Source organism: Sander vitreus, chromosome 22, assembly GCF_031162955.1.
Source record: "Sander vitreus isolate 19-12246 chromosome 22, sanVit1, whole genome shotgun sequence".
Classification (NCBI taxonomy): domain Eukaryota; kingdom Metazoa; phylum Chordata; class Actinopteri; order Perciformes; family Percidae; genus Sander; species Sander vitreus.
In genome coordinates this window covers 14,104,719-14,126,777 of record NC_135876.1, presented here as the reverse complement: position 1 = coordinate 14,126,777, position 22,059 = coordinate 14,104,719, and the positions used below count along the sequence as shown (strand labels likewise).

The 22,059-nt window shown below is 44.2% G+C and overlaps 1 protein-coding gene across 6 annotated transcripts in view; it reads right to left on the bottom strand.

Moving 5' to 3' along the window:
* Positions 1–22,059, bottom strand: part of ncoa2 (nuclear receptor coactivator 2) — a 65,763-nt gene that overhangs the window by 4,305 nt on the left and 39,399 nt on the right. For 4 of the 6 annotated variants that reach the window (XM_078280127.1, XM_078280124.1, XM_078280126.1 and 1 more), the window contains 15 exons: positions 20,746–20,928; positions 18,719–18,820; positions 17,237–17,377; positions 16,728–16,875; positions 14,198–15,557; positions 5,909–6,107; positions 5,529–5,735; positions 4,657–4,863; positions 4,007–4,136; positions 3,599–3,773; positions 3,206–3,502; positions 2,719–2,796; positions 2,082–2,538; positions 991–1,168; positions 221–434 (listed from right to left, as the gene is read on the bottom strand). In XM_078280127.1, coding sequence (XP_078136253.1) covers positions 221–434; positions 991–1,168; positions 2,082–2,538; positions 2,719–2,796; positions 3,206–3,502; positions 3,599–3,773; positions 4,007–4,136; positions 4,657–4,863; positions 5,529–5,735; positions 5,909–6,107; positions 14,198–15,557; positions 16,728–16,875; positions 17,237–17,377; positions 18,719–18,820; positions 20,746–20,928 — 4,076 coding nt within the window. The remainder of the gene's footprint in view (positions 1–220; positions 435–990; positions 1,169–2,081; positions 2,539–2,718; positions 2,797–3,205; positions 3,503–3,598; positions 3,774–4,006; positions 4,137–4,656; positions 4,864–5,528; positions 5,736–5,908; positions 6,108–14,197; positions 15,558–16,727; positions 16,876–17,236; positions 17,378–18,718; positions 18,821–20,745; positions 20,929–22,059) is intronic. The other 2 variants (XM_078280128.1, XM_078280129.1) reach the window with 2 other exon arrangements.

Genomic DNA, 22,059 nt, shown 5'->3' with positions numbered 1-22,059 from the left:
GGCTAATGTAAAGGGTCACCCTGAGGATATTACTGGGCCATTCCAAAACCTCTAATTTGGTCGGGCCATGCTTAGCGATGCCCAAGCGTGAAACACTTGATAACAGCAAAATACATTACAAGTTTTTCTTTGGGTAATTCTAGTTACTACCACTTCCAAAAGAGTCTTAATTTTGACCCCATTTAGAGAATGACTGTGTCAGTATCTGCCCTGTATTTACCTGTTCTTGCCCCATGGAGGGCAAGCCGGGTGAGGGCCCCGAGGCCATGGATGTGACACTCATCTGTCCGGCCATCTGGCCCATGCTGTTCATGCTGCTGGTTGCCATGTTGCTGGCCATGGAGACATTGTTGAGGTTCATGCCATTGCCGTTGTACATGTTGCTGTTACTCTGCTGGGTGAACTGTGGTGATGCTTGCTGCTGTGAGAACATACTGGGGAGAGGGGATGGAAAGAAAAAAAGTTGGCATTGAGTCAGTGAGTAAGTAGTTTTGCATTGACAGACCTATCAGCACTGGAGTATTGTCTGGCTACGCTGTTCATCTATTCTGGGATAGAGGGGAAAAACACAACCGCCCTGCGTGGCGCTAAGCCCCAGATGCAGCAACTGTGGCCATGCAAAATAGATAGCGAGATAGCAGAAAGAGTGAGGCTTTATCCCAGCAATGTACATCCATTGAGCCAGACTAGTGACTCACACAGTAAGCTGTAGCTTCAACATAAGCCCCGTTTTTTGTTTACATTTCATTAGCTATAAGCAGTTCCTGTTTGCACTTCACTCATGAACAGACTGTCACTAAATTATTTTGATGCTGAAGAAAAATGAAAAATGTGATGATTCTTTCTAGGATCTCGAAAATGATTTATGGACATATACCTGCAATGGTTATCAGAGATATTGATATCCTTGGTAAGAGTAAGTCTCACTGAATCTAAGGGTCTAATCAGGCATTAAGGGTTAATTGGGGAGGAAGTGCTATCCATCTTTACCTGTTGCCTCCCATGTTGCCCTGTGGCCAGCCATTCATGTCAGGGGAGCCCTGGAAAGCAGCATTTCCTTGGCCCTGCTGCATCATTGGGGACTGTGTGTGGGCCATGCGAGGAGAAAGCAGGGGGCTCTGTGGTGTGCCGGGACCTCCAAAGCCTCCGTCTGCCTGTTGGCTCATACCTGTGGTGGATGCATCAAGATAGGTCAACTTGACTAAAAACCAACGTACCGAGTGGAGGAGGGGAGTAAATGTTAGGATTCCACGTAATTTACACAATCATGCCAAATAAAGATGAACATTTTGGCAGAGAATGAGCAACTGAGCAAACATGATGATTAGTGTGACTGTTCATTCCAGTCTGCATTCAGGAGTGTTGACAGGCAGTTCATATTTCCTACATGCATGTAAGCAGTGGACAGGCAAGGAACTAGGAAGAAAAGGAATAAGGAGATGGTTTAGGAGAAAAGGGAAGAGAGAAGTAATGTCTCGCTCTGTACGAACCCACGGGCCAGAATCCGATTATGGAGTGAGGGATAAATCAAACATGTCATTATACAACTCAAGTATCAGTGTTATACTAGATTATCAGATTAGGTCCAGATTACACGCAATGCTGTCGGACCGACAGGTACAGCGTTGATTATTGCTCTGCCTGCTCACAATCTTAAGAGTCCGATGTCAGTGTGTATCCTCAGTTAGGCTTTGATTATTGTGCTCGTAGTGCCCTCTGGTGGAGCAAGAGTGTATAGCCAGGACACCATTTTGGACAGTGCACAAAACAATGAGAGACATATAATCAGACTTCCTGACAACTACTTGTATATAATAGAAAAACATTGAGGAGTAAAATATGTAGCATGACTTGGATCATTCAATGGCAGCTGATTAATGCAGTCGTCAGTGCATAACACTACAAATCAGATGATTGCCGCTCCTAAAAAGTGTCACATCACGCACAGACACAATGGCGCGCGCGCGCACACACACACACACACACACACACACACACACACACACACACACACACACACACACACACACACACACGTTGTAAGGTGAAGTGTGTGGTAGGCTGATGTGTGGGATCAGTACCTGAGTTGGGAAACTGAAAGGCACTGTGCTGCATTTGGGGGCTGAGTACTGCCCCGTACTGTCCGCCCATCATGTTTGTGTTTCCCATCATCATCTGGGAGGAGGAGGAGGTGGAGGAAGAGGAGGTGCCATGCATATGGAGCTGAGGGTTGGGGGGGAGAGAGGGCAGGCTGGGGGAGAGAGGGGAGGAGAAGGGGCTGGTAGGGGGAGGTGGCGAGGCCAGGCCTGTACTGGTACCGTAGCTGGGTGGGTAGGGGAACTGCTGGGGGTTGGCCTGGGGGATCCGGGGGTTACTCATGCCTCCGGCGGCCATGTTGGGAGGCAGGTTGAGGCCCTGGGCCCTCATGGCCATGCTCCTTTGCTGCTGGACCTGCTGGGCCTGCTGCTGCCTCTGTCTCAGGTGATTACTCAGCAGCTCCCGCTGACGCTGTGCCAACATCTGAGCATTGATGGTCCCCTAGAGGTGGGAGGGGAACGATGTGTAAGAATAGAAGGACACAAAAAACAAAACATCTACTTGTGCCTCTACAACACTACAAACACTACATTTACTTCAAGCCATTAACAAACCAAACACTACCTAGAGATATAAAAACATGTCTGTGCAGACAGATTATGTGATGGTGCAGTAAGCTACCTGGTTTGGAGCACTGGCTCTAAGAGGTAGGTTCACATTTGACACACTACTCATCTGAGTCATCATTGGCTGACGGTTCTGGTGGGACAAGAGACAGACGACAAGGTTAAGACAAACACTAGTGAATTGGAAACATCTTTGAAATGCTTAAAGACGTAGTGCTCCAGCTAGTAAATAGTTAAAGAATACAAACAAAAAACTATCAACACAAGAAGTATCCTACATGAGACCATGTAGATTGAAATTATATTCAAGTAAATGCCATGAAAGACCAGCAGATGGCAGGCGGATCTAAGTGTCGCAACTATTCCTTGTGTGCACAGAAGACTTGCCAAAATGTCAGCCTCAAGGATAATTACACAACTCCCATCTGCATGTTTAGTCACACAGCTACTGACCAAACAGCGTGGTTACATCAGAAAGACTAAAAAACTAAATGGACAGGATCACTTCCAGCAGTGTCATGCCAGTCTAGTTGCACATGTACCTGCTGTGACTGTAGCCGGTGCTGGAGCTGTAGTCGCAGTGCGTTGGGCTGGTTGGGGACGACCCCAGCGGGCCTGAGACCCGGCCGGGCCTGCATCCTCATCATGGGGTAACTCGGGCGTGGACCTATCTGGCCAGCCATGGGGTGAAAACCTTGTTCTTGCATGGGGGCACCAGGGTAGCCCCTTTGGGTCATGTGGGATTGTGGGGGACCAAATTGCTGTGTATACATGGGGGGCTTTTGGTCTATCATCATGGAGGGGTCCTGGGAGAACTGGTCCGGCTCCAGTGATTGGTTCTGAAACAGGCAGCCACAGAAACAGATAACAATGTAGAGCCATAAGAGATAATCATAAAAAGTCACTAAAAACACTAAATGTCATGGTAATCTCACTTGTTCTACCAGAGCAGGGATCCCCAGAGCACGATCAATCTCCTCCAGGCCATCAAAATCTTTTAGTGCAGTGTACAGCTGGGACATCAGAGCCCCCTCGTCTACTGCACTGCCATCACCAGAGCCGTGCCCGGTACTACACAGCAATTCATCCTGAGGCACGGAGTGCACCGGCCTGGGCAGAGAGGAGACAGATAATATAAATATTTATTTATATATTTTCTAAATGAAAAGATTTTTTCCCAGTGTAAACCACAGAAAACTGAGACCAGCAATCTAATTACAACAAAAATACTCATATAAGGAAGAATGATAACAGGAGAAGAAATAATCTTGAGTAGTAAGACCAGTAAGACTTTTTGGCATTATTAACAACATGTAATGGTAATTTGCATGTGAGGATGTTACCTGGTCTGGTTTACAAAAGCTGTCTGGTCGATGGGCATCATGCTGTCTGGCCAGGGGGCTGTCTGGTTGGGCGGAGCCTGTTGTTGGGAGAAATGGTGGCTGACCATACCAATATCCATATCAGGTTGGGCTAAATAAGGGAAAAAACCCAAAACAGATTAAGGCAGGATAGTAGACCGTAGACAGTCAATTCGGCAATTTTGAGGAAAACAATATGGCAACCTAGATGATGGTCAATATTCTCTTAAACCCAGAACAACCAACACACAGAGCCGGGTTAGATATTACATTCATTCTTGAGTGCTGTACTATGGTTAACCATTGGGTGGCAACCTTCAACACTCAACAGCAATAATATAATATGGGTTTGTTGAAGTCTTTTCATCTTTGTCTCACCAGTCCCTCTGCATCATGAGTTTTAGAGGGACTAATCATTTAGTAAAGGTGAATCTATAAATGTCTTTCATCAGGTTTGTGTATTAAAATGCTTTAGCACCTGTTATAATCTTAGGAAGACAGGTTAGATGAAGAAACTGGGGCTTTATTGTCATGGATCAATCTGGAATGTACTATATAAATGTCATACTGTCATTTAGTTTCCGCTTTTAAAACTCTATGTAACTTGTTTTTAAGGCATACTGGGCTCTCACCATTGGCCATCATTGGGGAATGGAGCATCTGTCGGGGGCCTGGCTGGCTGTTGGGCCTCATGGGAGCACCGTTCAGCCCCATCCTTCCCTGCATGGGACCTTGCTGCCCAGGGCCAGGTGCTCCCAAAGGAGGCGCAGAGGCTGAACCCACCCAGCCCTCCTGCTGCTGCTGCATGCCTGGCCGTGGACCACCTGGAGCCATCAGTCCTAGTGGAGCAAACACGCAAATGAAGACAAGACACAATGAGAAATGCCTCAGGACAGACCTCAGTAGATGTCCTCTGTCCCCATGATGCAATGGTGTAATATAAGGGGGAAAGCCATCTATGTCGTACGGAGGATGTTTGAGGTCTGCTTATATGTGGAAATGACAGTGACAGAAACTCTGTGCCAGTGTGGGTGACTGAAAATTTCCTGCCACAGGAAGTGAGTCACTGTACCATGATTTGGCACAGGCTGAGAGACACAGAGATAGAGGGGGAAAAAAAGGTATTTCCTATTCCAAATTTTGAAAGCAGCACTGTTAACAAAATCATTTAAAAGGTATGTAATCACGTTTTATTCACTTGGTTTTGCCGTTGTGATATTGCCAAGTAGGAATCACACATCAGAAAATTAATTAATTTCTTAGTTGACTTTTAGTGCTTTTTACCAAGTTTGTAGGTAACTGTATGTTTTCTAACATTGGTGGTTACACATTCCCATGGACATTTTTTGTAGGAAGTCCTTCAATCTTATACAAGTATGACTATAAAAAAAAAGACTCATTTTCATTCAATGTACACAACTAAATCAGAGCATGCATCATTGTGTGAAGAGACACTGGTTCAATGGTTAATTTCTTTATCAAGGCGCACGACTGTCACACCCACCTGTGTTCACTATACCGACTTGGTTAGCCATCATGCCGTGACTTCCCACCATTCCTTGCTGCTGTTGCTGCTGCATAAGAGTGTAAGGGCTAGTGGCCCTTATGGGGTACTGTAATGAGGACTGCTGGGGGGACACATTCATGTCCAGAGACACGCTCCTCACAGGCAGACCCCTGCCTGGCTGGCCTGGTCGGACACCCGCAAAGTCTGAAGGCAGGAATAAATGGGTTTTAGCCAAATGTGAAACAATGGAAAAGTCAATAATGAAATAGTTAAAACTGTGTCTCAGCTTTAGAATCGTATGACCTCATCAGGGAGTATTTTCTGAACACTCTAAAGTTTTAATATCATGAGATCTTCCAAGTAAGTGTGAGACTCACTCGTCGGCCCCATGCCCGTCCCGATGCCCCTGTGTTGCTGCTGCGCTGCCATGGCAGGATTAGTCTCGGACATCTGCAGGATGTCATTGATGATGTTCTGTTTGTCCATGGGACTGGGCAATGAAACAGGCCGCGGCTCACAGAAGAGCTGCGGCTGAGCATTCTGTAGGTCGTTCAGGATGTCATCCAGCTCTGACGACTAGAGAGAAAACAGAGAGATGGAAAGGGAAAGTGTGAAAACAAGAAGAATGAAGAACAGATGAACCACTTAGGCCTCCATTTAGAGAACAACAATTGCTGCAGACACACAAACACACGTGTGAAAGGCATACACATTTACCGACAGCACACTTGGTCTGTAAACACTACAACACTTGAATGAGGAGTCGTTATCTGGGAACAGTAGGCTTGGCCTTGTTTATAATACAGAGGTAACCCCAGGAAAAAAATTGACCACTTTTTATCAAATCTAGGCCACACCTCACTTTGACTTAGCGTATCAGACACATACTACTCCTCGCTTACCGGCTGGCGTTTTCAAAACACACAACTGCTCCCCTTTTTTAAAGTCCACAATTTATTTGAACACTATTTTTATCCCCATTGAGTGAAAAACACAGACAAGATGTGGCTACTGAAGCAGCTTTCTACTGAGTAACATGGGAGAGTAGCATGAGGCGGCAGGAGTTTGGTTGGTGCCAAAGTTTGAACTAGGGCTGGGCGATATAGAGAAAATCAAATATCACAATATTTTTGACCAAGTACCTTAATATCGCAACAATATTGTAGGGTTGACTTGGTGCTTTCACAAAATATTTACACAATGAGATTCAATAATAATTAATAATGTGAATATAATGACTAAGTGGGTAAAGGCAAATAATAGAACAGTTAGAACAGTCTAAAAAGTTCAGAAAATTACATCACTTTACTGTAATGCAGCCTTTAAAACCAGAAAAAAAACACCACAATATTACGACATCAAAATCTAAGACGATATCTAGTCTCATATTACAATATTGATATAATATTGATATATTGCCCAGCCTTAGTTTGAAGTGCTCTCTGCCCTACTGTAAACAGCTGGCCTGAGTCTGCCAAATACAGCCCAAAGCTGCATTCATACACAGCTGGGTGTTGGACTATCTGGCCCATTTTTGTTTAGTTTTTCACACAACCATCTTAAAAGACCATGCTGGAATATGCTTTCACTTGGTGAACTGAAGAATTGCTACAATAATGAAAAGATAAATATCTTGGAAACATCTCTTGGTTATTTTGTTTTACGACAAAGGCGCTGTCTCCTCCTCTGTAGATATTGATTTTTCTCAAAATAATAGAAACACTACAAAATGCAGTCCGATACAACACCCCGACAATCTACAGCCTAAAAACACCAATCTGCAATTTCACTTAAAGTGGAACATTATTAACTTCAGTTAACATTAATTGCAGCATTACCGTATTTAATTTAATTTTAGGACAGACAATCATCAACATAGGTGATCATATTGCTTCTTAGAGGGCTCTGAGGGACTTTAGGTAAATAAGTTGCACTGGCTGCGACTGACCACGAGAGTGCAGCACACTTGGAATCACTGACAGCTCCTGATCGTGACATACTGTACAGCAGGAAAACAGCACACCAGCCACTGTTTCAATGTTGTACTTCACTGTTCTAGACAATGACATGTATCAGTTAGGCATGTAAATGCTACTAAAGATTACAAGGCTGCCAAAAACGCCTGATAGAATTAAGTGGCCAAGGTGTTCAGACTGCATATGCTTTATTGTAAGATGTGAGTAGCAAAGTGTGTGTGTGTGTGTGTGTGTGTGTGGGGGGGGGGAGAGAATAGCGGCAGTGGGGCAGTGGTGGGAGAGAGAGAATCCCTAATGAGGTCAGGAATGATGTAATTCTCCTGTATGCTCTCAGTTTGCTCTTTTCCTCCTCTCCAATTCTCTCTCCTGTCTTCTCTAGTTGCTTTTATCCTTAATGGGTACTATTTCTATCAATCCCTGTTACTCTTCTTTAAATGCATGTCAGTGCATGCATGGCAATTTGGCTCAAACTGCGGGGGTTTGTAAGGCCAAATGACCATTATCAAATATTTTATCTTAAGCCATGTCCCAAAATTAGTAATGTTCTTGACATTAGAACGGTACTCACAGTGGAAGAGTAGCTAAGGACACATACTGTACAAGATGCTGTTTGTTTAAGGGTACACATGCATATTCAAAAATCCTGTGTGTTTTTCCTGTGCGGTTTTTTTTGGTCCCCTTTAATTGTGGTCACTTACTAAATTTAGAGAATACAGATACAATACAAAAAGTACAATCATGTACAGTGGGGAGAACAAGTATTTGATACACTGCTGATTTTGCAGGTTTTCCCACTTACAAAGCATGTAGAAGTCTGTAATTTTTATCATGGGTACTCAACTGTGAGTGACGGAATCTAAAATAAAAATCCAGAAAATCCCATTGTATGATTTTGAAGTAATTAATTTGCATTTTATTGCATGACATAAGTATTTGATACATCAGAAAAGCAGAACTTAATATTTGGTACCGAAATCTTTGTTTGCAATTACAGAGATCATACGTTTCCTGTAGTTCTTGACCAGGTTTGCACACACTGCAGCAGGGCTTTTGGGCCACTCCTCCATACAGATCTTCTCCAGATCCTTCAGGTTTCGGGGCTGTCGCTGGGCAATACGGACTTTCAGCTCCCTCCAAAGATTTTCTATTTGGTTCAGGTCTGGAGACTGGCTAGGCCACTCCAGGACCTTGAGATGCTTCTTACAAAGCCACTCCTTAGTTGCCCTGGCTGTGTGTTTCAGGTCGTTGTCATGCTGGAAGACCCAGCCACGACCCATCTTCAATGCTCTTACTGAGGGAAGGAGGTTGTTGGCCAAGATCTTGCGATACATGGCCCCATCCATCCTCCCCTCAATACGGTGCAGTCGTCCTGTCCCCTTTGCAGAAAATCATCCACAAAGAATGATGTTTCCACCTCCATGCTTCACGGTTGGGATGGCGTTCTTGGGGTTGTACTCATCCTTCTTCTTCCTCCAAACACGGCGAGTGGAGTTTAGACCAAAAAGCTCTATTTTTGTCTCATCAGACCACATGACCTTCTCCCATTCCTCCTCTGGATCACCCAGATGGTCATTGGCAAACTTCAGACGGGCCTGAACATGCGCTGGCTTGAGCAGGGGTACCTTGCGTGCGCTGCAGGATTTTAATCCATGACGGCGTAGTGTGTTACTAATGGTTTTCTTTGAGGCTGTGGTCCCAGGTCTCTTCAGGTCATTGACCAGGTCCTGCCGTGTAGTTCTGGGCTGATCCCTCACCTTCCTCATGATCATTGATGCCCCACGAGGTGAGATCTTGCATGGAGCCCCAGACCAAGTGAGATTGACTGTCATCTTGAACTTCTTCCATTTTCTAATAATTGCGCCAACAGTTGTTGCCTTCTCACCAAGCTGCTTGCCTATTGTCCTGTAGCCCATCCCAGCCTTGTGCAGGTCTACAATTTTATCCCTGATGTCCTTACACAGCTCTCTGGTCTTGGCCATTGTGGAGAGGTTGGAGTCTGTTTGATTGAGTGTGTGGACAGGTGTCTTTTATACAGGTAACAAGTTCAAACAGGTGCAGTTAATACAGGTAATGAGTGGAGAACAGGAGGGCTTCTTAAAGAAAAACTAACAGGTCTGTGAGAGCCGGAATTCTTAATGGTTGGTAGGTGATCAAATACTTATGTCATGCAATAAAATGCAAATTAATTATTTAAAAATCATACAATGTGATTTTCAGTTGACAGTTGAAGAGTACCTATGATAAAAATTACAGACCTCTACATGCTTTGTAAGTAGGAAAACCTGCAAAATCGGCAGTGTATCAAATACATGTTCTCCCCACTGCACTTTGACAATGCCTTGTAGATTTCAAGCATGTTTCATACAAAAGGGACTCACTCCGCACAGTTGCGTGCTTAGGAACTGAAGAGGCCGAATTTCTCACAGCAGGGTGGAGGTGACGCTCTGCTAAATGTGTACTCTTACAATTTGACTTGAATCCTTCAACTTGAACAGATCACGGCTGTAACTGAGCGAGTTGTTAATCATTATTATGTGATGCAACCTTCTGATCCAAATTTCACATACAGTATATGCCCCAATGTCAATGTGGATCTCAGAGAAGTAGGAGCATTGTGCCTCTGTGACCTGGCCCATGCCACTTTATAGGTAAGGGAACTGAGAATCAGGGCGGGTAAAGCAGAACTGCCAATGTCAAGTAGGGCAAAAGGAAAAGCCATTTCACTCCATAATCATGCTGATCTTTTGTAAACCGCAACCATGTGGTAAAAATCTATCTGCCTTCTGAAAGAGCTTAAATGGCAATTCTTAAAGTCACAAGGATGACTGCAACATTACCTGCAATCCTTATGTACTGCAAAATTTGAAGTTAACTGCCATGTTGGGAGAGTTACTCATGTGTTTCTTCTTTGTTGCTGGTATTTATTATGAGATAAATCTCATTGCATAATTTGTAATTACTGAATTGTGTGGGATATCTTGAGGGATTGAACTGGAAAAGTCCATTGAAAAAGGGAAGTTAAACACAGCAAATCATTTTATGTTGCAACACACAGCAGGATCATGTTTTATTGCAGGACTTGTAATAAGAATTCCAAGAAATCTGGTGTTTTAATGGTCACCACTACATCCAGTATAACATGCTCTCATTCTTTTCTGATGGCAGAGCCTATTCTTCAAGTAATGATAGAGGAGTAATTTAATAACACTCAAATACTCAGTCCCTCGTCTTTTAGAGGACTTATGAACTTACTTCTGGCTCACCAGTTTTTGAAAACTCTTGACATACTGTACAAAAGGACCTACTTGAGGTCTGATACAGTAGGTATATTTACCTGTGAGTGAGCACTAATCGAAAGGATATGTTTTGTCACACAGTTTCTCATTATATCATCTCTTAGCTGTAGTATTTGGGCCAGGAGAAACTACTGATTAAAACAGAAGATCAGACTGTATTGGATAAGATAAATGCATTAATTTCTTTACCTGCTTACTTATATTTAGGGTTATTGAGGAGCTGTAGCTATTGTGACCCTTATCTGGCATACTTTTCATAAAATAAATACTCAATATTGAGCTGAGCAAGCAATGAACAACTCATGACACCACAGTGAACAGATCATATAATATTACTGATGACTGCTTAATTTGACAGTTTTTTTGATATTATAAAGAAGAGGAAATAACGCTTTGTGTGAAGTCATAATACAGTGTAGATTAAAGAAAAATGGAAACATGAACTAAATTAGTAGCATGCATTAAACTAAATATACTACTGATGTGGAAACAGGTTCAGCTTCAGAAGACTGTATGTTTACATGGCAATGTGTGCAATAACCACAGACGCACACACATGTAAATCGCACAAATAATCCTGCCTCCCAAATGGGCCATGGGACTAAATGACCATACCCATAGTTCCTTCAGCCATTAGCTGATCCACTACTACGGAGCTCTGCTCTGATTTCCCATTTAGCTCTGCTCCAGCCATCAATAATTCAGCCCTCAAACAATCATGAGGAGGAGAGAGGAGGAAAAAGGAAGGGAGAGGCAGCGAGAAAACAGTGGGTGAGGTTAGTAGAGAGGATGAGTGGACTTTTTAACTAGTACAGTCAGCTTTCACACATGGCCGAGCAGCAATTCACCAGTAAGAAACAGAAAACCACTCACACACATGTAATGGCTCTAATGAAGTCATGGCTTAGTTCATGTCTGACAAATGCCCTTGTACAGTTAAAATGGAATGAGCCATCACCATCACTGTCTGAAGCTCTGTGTGCTTTAATCACCATCTAACTGACAAACCTAGATTTAATCCATTTCATTTGTACTGTCAACACTGCAGAAATTAACCAATTTAATATGAAATGCAATTTTGTTTATGTGTAGTACACTGGCCACTTCTAGAAAATAAAGCCTTCAGTATCAAGAAATAAATGTTAAACCTCTATTTTCTCAATTTCCATTTCCCTCTATTGTTTGTGGTACACTGCTTGTTCTACCAACACACCACTCCCTCTCCCCTCTATCTCCATGGTAGCAGAGAGGACATGCAGGAGCATATGGCTCATCATTTTCACTCTGCCTGCCGAGGCTGGGCTCTCCTGGGGGTATCTACACCTCTCTCATCTCTCCTTTGTTCAGTTCAACAGCAGCTTTTATTATCCATCCAATCACCTTTTCCTCTTCTTCATATGTGTACCCAAGTGGCCGAGCACATACTGTACATACACACAACTAGCATGCATAGCTAGCTGACATTCTGTACCACTGCCTCTTTGTCTGCGTGGGATAACCACACAGTTTCTATAGAAATGTGCCACAAAGAAGGAAGAAAACAATAAGAAAGCAATCCCTTTAAGAACAACACACTGGTCTTCGCACGCTTCTCCAGATCAGGATTACTACAAAAATGTGACTTTTGTTTAATGTTATTGACATTCAAATGGTCTAAATGTCACCTAGACCAGTAGTTCCCAACCTGGGGTCCGGGAAAATATTTGCACATGTTAAACAAATTATGATAATACACTAGAATATATAATGTATACAAAAGACTGTATAAAAACTATGTATTTTTGTTCTCTTGAAATTGTAGGCAGGCTACTTGGTAGGCCAAACCTCCGGGACCTCTTAACCTGGGACCCTTGCTGTCATCAGGTCAGCTGCTAGATGCTATCATCCTCGTTTTTCCTGCCGCCACAGCATCACTATTTTATGAATGAAACATGGCGGAGAAACGTAAAAGTGCTGATAACTCCTCTGTATCAAAAAAGAAAGTAAGGCTCTATCTCGAGAGTTACCTCAACTTCGTTTTCGGAGGGGGGGGGTCAGCTTTTCTTAGACATAAGTAGGGGGGGGGGGCGCCAAGGAAAAAAGGTTGGGAACCACTGACCTAGGCTACTGACTGGTCTAAGAAGAGGGAGGTTATGAGGAAAATAGAGACCGCAAAGTGTACAAGAGCATTCATGTACTTTTGTGTAATTCTATGGTTTAGCAGTGATGTGTGTAATAGAACTACATTTTGCTAGACTTGTGTCTTGAACTTGTGCTTAGTAGAGCGCTTCATAACCAGGTTTCCTGTACGAAAGGTTATGAGTCTCACCAAACAGTGGTTTTCTTTCCTGCTTTAGAGAATCAGCAAGCTAAAACCTCTGCTACACAGAACTTAAAGTTTTACCAGCAACACTCTCCTTGCTCACTCCCTTTTACTCTTTCCTCCTCTTCTCTCTTTCAGCGCCAGGCCTGACCTGAGCTCTGTGCCAAACCTGAGGATTCTGGCCAAATGCAACCAGGATCAAATGGCTGGAGAACCACAGGGGCTCCTTCCAAATGTCAGTTGTTTGAAGCTGGCGGATCGCTTCCCTCAGATTGTGCTGCCAATGCATAGGCAGTGAATGGACCAAATGTGTTTATACAGGTGTATAAAAAAGCATGCATGGTGTCTTAAGTGCATATTACAAGACTGTAAATCTGAATGGGACTGTATATATGCTACAAATGCTGTCTGTCTGTCTGACCTCTACACTGCCAGACCGTTTGTGTTTAGCTGTAGCATCCTGTGTGGACATGGGACTCGGAGGAGCCAACATCTGCTACCTAACCCAGATTAACGCACAGACAGCGAGGGGAGGCAAGTGGAGCAGTACAGGGGAAAAAGTTTTAGTTTTCGCAATGGGCTAAAGAGGAGGTTACAAAATCAGTTTTAGGGCAGCTCTAGTTCTTTCATCATTTCAAACATGGAAATGAATCAGTAAACTAAAAATCTATTTTTCAAACAGTAAGACACACAAGTAGTAGCTTTTAGGGGTGGGGAAAAATCTATTATTGTATGTATCGTGATTCTTTTTGCGACAATTTTCAAAATTGATTCTTTTCCCTAGAATTATTTATTTTTTTACCAATGATTCACCTAAATATTTTCTGTTTATACGGCACCGTGATGGCAAGGAAATCATATCGGTTTCCAGCAAAACAGAGCGAAAGCAGAAAATACATGTTATGTACTTCATGAAATGTCTCATGATATATTGTCTCTAGAAGTGTATTATTCAACTTTTCTTTTTGTTAAAGAAGGAAAAGAAATTCGCAATACTCAATACTATTGAATCGGCACCCATGTATCGTGAAAGAATAGAATTGGGACAAAAGCATATCGTCCCAGCCCTAGTAGCTTTTTGTAAAAACTGACCTGTTCAGCCCGGTCGTATCCTGTGTCTTGTTTCTCCGTCTTGACGTTAGGGTGTTTGCCCCCTTCGACCTTCACCTCCCCAGGTTCCAGCTTAGGGACCTTGTCCTTCAGTCCACTGTCATCCTTATCCAGTAGGTAGCGTAGCAGGGCATTGTCCTTCTTTTTGGGGCTCAAGGGCTCCTGCTTTGGAGCAATGTCTGCACCAGAAGCTGTACTACCAGCACCCTGGGTTTGGTCTTGGCCCATCTCTTTGCCTGTGGCCTCTGCAGTGAGTTTGGCCAGGTCTACTGGAGACGTACTGTTCTGAAGCAGTTGGTGGAGGATCTTGTGTTTTTCCTTAAGGGATGTGGCATGGGTGTTCCCTCCAGTGTGGCCACCTCGTACCCCAATCCCTGCCTGGTCCTTACCCTCACCTCCTGCGCCAGGGGACAGGGGCGTCTCAAGAGGTTCTGGCTTGGTGGTGAGCAGTTGCAGTAGCTTGGTGTGGCCCTTGTTGTCATGAAGACGATTGTGAGCGTCGTGGCCATCAGGGGGCCCTTCCCTCTCCTCCTTGGGCTCAGCTAGGTTGCTCTCCGTCTGGCCCTGGGTGTGCCCCTGACCCACCTCTGTGTGAGGTCCAAATGAGTCTCCTGTAGCACCAGCAGTACCACTGCCTCCCCCAAGTTTTGACATCAGATGAGTATTCACCCCTGACCCTGGTGTGACCCCAGCTGGGGAGCCTATCTTGTTGTCAGGAGAACCCAATGTGTGTGCATGAGGGGGCCCATGCCCGTGTCCTACACCGTGGCACTCACTAAGGACCTGCAGAGCTGACAGAGAACTGCTAGTGTAGCTGTTAGCATGGGTGCTCGTCGTGCTACTACTACCTGCACCACCAGGCCCTCCACCACACATCCCCACTGGGGAGGGTGAGTGCAGGCCTCCTGCGACACGAGGGCTGCCTGCCACCCCAGGACTTCCTCGGTGCCTGGGCGACAGCATAGAGTTCTGTTGAGGTGGATGAGGCCCACCGGCTGGACTGGGGCTAGCGCGAGAGGGGCTGTTCATCCTCCAGTTGGGGCCCTGCTGTGGCGGTTGCATGCCCCCAGTGTGGTTGTGTGGTGGGGGGCAGCCAAAACGGTAGCCCTGCATATGGCCCCCCATGGCTGCTGGTTCTCTGGGGCCAGCAGGGCCTGGAGAGGAAAAAGGCGTGCTGTTGCTGCTGATGGTAATGTCTTGGCCCAGAGGCCCTGAACCTGGCAAACTGCCTGGGGTTGGAGGAGTCATGGAGGGAGTGGAGGAGTTCATCGGTTTGGGAGCCATCCCTGTGGCCTGACTGCCAGGACCCATGTCCTGGCCCATTCCACATACTGTCTGCTCCCTAGAGGTTAAAAACAGACACACAGATAATACAGTTGATTAGTTCAGTTACTTTTAATTACCAAGAGTTTTCTGTAGAACTTTAGAAATTGTAGAAACTTTGCCACTGCAAGGTCTTGGGGTTTATCCTGAGAAAGTGCAACATTGTTTTTTGAAAAGTGCCATGTTGCCAGTGTTTTTTTCTAATATTATTGAAACTAATCTAACTTAAACTATCTGCATATACCACAGATAATGCTATTTAAAACACGCAGCGTATTTGTTCAACTGCATTTCCTTTTCCTGCTCTCCCTCCTGTCTCCATCAACAAGATCATCCCTGGAACAAGCCCCCAGGAACAGCCCCATGTCTTAAGCAACCATGAGCTTAGCAGCCAATGTTGGAACTGCACCCCTCTGGCCCAGAAAGACTTTGCCCAGAGACTTTGCATGGCGAAAGAAACTTCTATATTTCAGCAGATACTTTTTTTGGGGGTACATCAACTTACCAGCCCGAACACTTAAAAGGGTACTTGTTTAAAACGTCATGTTTTTAACATTTTTAACATTCACTAGTAGCCGAATACAGAGTTATTAAACTAGGCATGATGAACACGCATAATGAATGCGAGCAGACCTGGAGCAGACCCGCGGGACTGTGCCTGCCCATGTCACCCTGCACTGCGCATGCTCATATGACGGTGGTTCTCCCGAGGTCCTGTAGCTGTAATAATGGATATAGCTAATGGTTGTAATTCACCATGTAATTCATGTGTTCTATTAATACATCCATGGTATTACCTTATGATACATCCGAGGGATGTATGGATGTATGTATGTATGCTGTAAAGCCTGTAACGTGGATTAACGTCATTAGCGTTTCCCAAACTGACGGGGCTATCGGCTAGTAGCTAACATCAGTGGTAGCTAGCATGGGTGTATTAAGAGAACGGTAACACTGTACATAGCTATATGCCTATGTCTAATCTGTGGGAAACACTGGATTTTATTGTGACCCTATTCCCTGAGACCCAGACTACTGGCAAGCACAAATCTACATATTCAATTCTATCCACATAGAATAAATTAAGCCATCAGGTCATGCTGCAGGGCATTAACAGGCTAAAACAGATAGCCAAGTTCATGCCAGTGTTCTCTCTCTTTCTGACACAGCTATAAGTAGTGAGACATACCTCTGAAGAATGTGTAGGGACATGTAGAGCTGGGGTTCATTGGTGGCGGGCGAGCGCACCAGTTTACTCTTTGTGTGGGCTGACACGATGGTTCCATCAGAGAGGGAGAAACGGTAGATGGGACTGAATGCCTGGCCATGGCGGAGCACTAAGGACACATATGCACTTATATCAGTAGATGAACGCACAAAACATTTCTTACTTAGATGATTGGTTTGAATACAAATAATGAACAACTTTCTCTGGGTTGTGTATTTTGTAATGTTTAGGTTCTGTTTTCAGTTTGTTTTTGTAACAGCAATAACATGGTGATTGGATTGAGGGTCTCAAAGCAGCAGCCCATGATTAACCATTAGTTTTGGTAAGAAGGGACCCATGGTTTGACCAATGGTCAAATCACCATTTTATACTAATGCAGTCATCTGACAACAGCAACATGAAAGACAAACAGAAGTAACTATCAAGAGCCAATAATTAAACAAGATATTCTTTGCAGTAAGCAGAATTACCTTCCTGCTGATGTCTCTTGGCAAAAGACATTTCTCCGTCGTTCTGTAGGTGGAACCTCTGGATGCAGCGCCTCACCAGATCCTCCCAGCCCGGCTTCATGGACGCCCGCAGCAGACTGGTATCGAGTGACGTTATCTTACCTAAACACAGAGGACCGGATTAGAGAGGCCTAAGTCAGACGTGGATGTATGTTTCTATACAAACCCACAGCAACTGAGCTAATGGGGATTCAATGTCTCTCTCAAACATGTAGAGCGGCTTGTTGACCAAAATATTCTCTTCACTTGGCCACTCTGCTGCACAACAAGTCTGTGGTTTGATATTGATTGAAGAAATACTGAGGATTTACTCTATTTACATTTTAATTATACCTTGTCAAAAGCTTTAGCTTTCTTCTGTGCCCATAAGGCACTAAAATCAACTGAGGAGACAGTCCTGGCTACAGAAGATTAGATAGGCAAACACAAGTACAAATACTGTCAGTACAAACTGTATGATCGACATTTAGACACAACTGATAGGATTCATTTTATAAGTCACCAGGGCAGCTTAGGCTCAACTATTTTTATCAACAAAAACATCCATGCTACGAGTGTAAACACACACTCACTCACTCGTATCAGTGTAACAGTCTCACTGGTTTGCAATTTAAATGGTGGCAGTGATGCATTTAAAAAGGGCTGACAAGCAGACTGCTGCTTGAATGACAGCCATAGGGACTGACTAAAGACCTGTCACACAAACATTCACAACGGTAGCCTTTTACAGCACAACACCATGTCCAACAAGTTCTCATTTTCCAAAGAATCATAACAGAAAAATCCTACTCTCAATCTTGAATAAGAACATCATGATACTTATTTGATCCAAAATTGTGCAGCCATAACAACCAGGCAAACAACTGCAGGCATGCATACGTGCACGCCTACAATAGTCTGGGTGGGAATTGGGAACTACAGTAAATTACTATATGTCAGCAAGTAACTATGTGTGTGCGCGTTTGTGTGTTGTGTCTGTGTGTGTGAATGCCACACACAAATGGTACAAGCACATCGAAGACCAGGTGACACACAGACTGTCTGCATCCATGCGCCAGTGTTCAGACAGGTACTTCTCCCAGAGTGCAGACAGAGGTGGGAAGCATGTTCAACTAATGCGTTTAATCCTAAGGGTCTTTGCCAGGGATATAATAATCTTCAAATACCTAAACTGTGTGAGGTGATTTATGTGCTGATGACATGGGATAAGGTGTTGCTGAGGATATGCCTGTGTAAAGGCACTATATCAACGCAAGGCAAAGCTTTATTTTAACAGCTGAAAATACTTTACCAAATTGGTAGTAAGGGAGTATGGGATCTAAAATGGTCACTATGATCGGCATGATCTTTTAGTCTTTACTGAACAGTGTATTTTACATTTTGTTTCATCTGCTGGAAAAAGAAATAAAGTTTATTTTCCGGCTCTATGACTTGTTTGTGTACCTTGCAAGTCCTGCCGTGTGGTGAAGCTCTCTTGCGTGGGAAGCATTGGTCTTTCCTTCATGGGCACCCTACGAGCCACACAGATCAGGCACGACTGAAAGTCTAAAATTGAGAGGAAGAGTGATAGAGAGACAGATAGAGAGAGAGAACAGAGGAAATGTGTGGAGAAAAGATGAGGTAGAGGATGAAACAAAGAGGACAGGGCAGAGACAGAAGGGATGAAGGGGGATGGGAAAGGGGAGGAGAGGGGGAGGATGGGGGCGTGAATGATAGAAACAGAGACAGGGAAAGAAAATGAAATGCATGTTATTCCCAGGCAGCATAATTAATACAGTTATTAATGAGCATGGGGATCAGGGCTCCGCTCCTTTCATGAGGAGGAGCTGCTATCGCCGGCAAGGGAAATGATGAAGTGTGACCTTTGAAGGTGTGTGTGTGTATGTGTGTGTGTACGCATGCATGCGTATGTGTGCTCACGTGCATGCGTGTACATGGCTGGTCTCACCTACAGTGCCATCTCACACTGATGACACCTCCCCTGGCCCAACATTAAAGACTGCCATCACTCAATCATGACAGTTGCCTCTAACACACACACAGCCAAGTCCAGGACTGGAGTGACCCCAAAAAGTCTGCCATCTAACTTTCTTGTGCCAGTAATACCCACAATCCCACACATGTTTCTGGCAAAGAAATGCATGCCAGGGCTGACACACACATTCCTCATTTTGACTTGTAAACAGAGCCTGTTGGGTGGTCCGGCCCTTAGATCAGTGAATCTCTCTCAATTCTCTTGCTTTCAAACTCCTGCAACCACTGATCCTCTCACACACACACACACACACACACACACACACACACACACACACACACACACACACACACACACACACACACACACACACACACACACACACACACACACACACACACACACACACACACCTATTTGCCAAAGTATGGCTGGCAAGCAGCTGGTGCACAAAGGAAGCCAGAGGGGAAAGACAGGTTGAGACTTGGAGTTAAACATGTGCATTTTTACTTATTGCTTTAATTAACCACTGAGTTATAATTTGGCAGTGGGAAGTTTTGGTTTCTCATCAAAGCCACTGAGCAAAGAGGATTTTGGTAATTAAGATCTAGAATATCGCATTTTTTTGAGAGCATTAGGTATCAATGCTCTATAGTGCTGAAAGTTTTTGGATAAAGACAAGTCACTTATGATGGAAATTTACTCAAACTAGATAATCTCAAGTTAAAAGGCATTAAACCACTGGAAGTGGCCTCTCAGTGACTAAACACAGTGAAGGGGAGCAGAGCCAACATACAATTTGAAACATATCTCTAATGAAAGGCGAGCATGTTTATACTAGTGGCTATCGCCAATTCAACTTCTCTGCTCACATATGCTCCAAAACGTGTTGATATGTTGAGAATTATTTTAAGGTTATCAAAAGACTGGTTTACTGATGCAATACGGATTAAAACAGCTACACTCTTTCCTTGGAGTCATATGCCCAGGTTTGTGAGGGACGTACATGAATTATAGATAGGCTTTAATGACAGCAGCCCAGCCTCATCTCCCTTGTGTCACACACAACTTTTCCTGGATGTAAGTTGAGTGTCACCAGAACGGCTCCTTATCAGTCGCCAGAGTAGTTTTTCCCCATTTACTAAATTCTATAAGATTTTGCCTTTTTTTTCCCCCCCGGTTGACTTTTGCTCCCTATAATGACTGCTGAGAGTTTTGGCAATTGTTTCACCAATAACAGACTTGAATATTTCAAGACATATTGAATTGCAAGCTCTGAGATCCTAATCCAACTCTAAAGTTCCCAACATTTCTCAATTCATTTTTCTATTCTTACATTCTCTAACTGTAAAAGTGTTTACACTTTCTCTAGATTTAATCATTAAAATATAAATTGGTCAAAATCGGTACTGGTACTATACATATCACAGAATGGAGGCAATTCACGCTCTATCCATTCTCTTTTCCCACACCATCTCCCCCTCTCCTTCCATACCATCGCCTTCTTCCTTGATGGACTTAGGCTCCGAAACGGCGAAACACTGCATGGTCTCGTATTTCTGCTGCTGAGGCTCGTGCGCCTCGTCCTGGTTGTCGCTGTGGGGATTGACCAGCATCCGGCAGTTGAATGTGTGACTGTTCCTCCTTGGACCCTCGCTGGACCATGGGACGCCATTCACTGCAGGGGAGCAAGAAGGGGCAAGGGAGATTTACAATCTGGCCTCCTGGGGATTTTATTTGATGAATTAAACTGCGACCAAAAGTGAACAACATAACAGAGAGCTGCGACGAGCCAAGAGAGGCTACCACACTGCAAGTGAAAGACATAATGAGAGCAAGACAGAGAGAAAGAAGGCGGAAAAAGTGTAAAAAGGAGAGAGCAGTTGCTGGGTAGAGAGATCAGTCATAATGAGCAATTGGAACCCTGAGCCCTGTGCCATCTATCCACAGCCATGCATCACAGCCAGGCCTCCATATGCATGTCCTCTAAAACATCACTGCCAATCTTTCTTTTTCTCTCCAAAACTTACACGGGCGCGAGCAAACGCGCATGTACACACGTGCAAGTAGACACGCACAACTCATTTAACTCTAGAAAACTCCCATCACACTCCATCTGGTTTGTGATCTCATTCAGTGCATTGATAATCTCCCAGTATCTGGGACACAGCCCGCTGATCGTTTCCAGGGTACTCCGCTCTGTGCTGCTCTCCCACCCAGATGGCTGGGCACTCAGACCTCAATCCGAAGCACCAGGAGAAAAGAGGAGAGGAAGGGGAGAAGGGACTTAGGAAGAGCTCCTGGTGGGGTGCACTGACATACTTTACAATCACCGCTTATGCAGTGGAGATGGAGAGGTTGGATGTGGAGGAGGAATGGAGGTAGGTATGAAAGAAAAGAAAGGAGACAGGGGAAAAGAAGAGGTCTTACTAAAATAAATGGCCTGTTTTCATGAGATGAGCAATGCCAGCATAAAGACAACGCATTTCGGGGAGGCTAGGAAATAGAAAAGGGAGACCATGAAAATGGGAAGTTAGTGAGGGTGAGAATAACACACAAAGTGAAGAGAAGGGGAAGGAAAGGGCATGAGATGAGAATATAGGAAGGGAGGGATGCTGCTGACAGGGGAGAGAAGCCGAAAAAGGAAGTTAATTAGTAGGAAAAGGAGGGAGAAAGAAGAGAAGAGCGAGAGCAAATGTCTGGGCTGAGCATCAGCAAAAGAAAAAAAATGAAGAACCTATAGGCTATATGCACGGTGCCAACCCTGTATATAGAGCTTACGCAACACTTTGTATTATCCAGGTGTCCC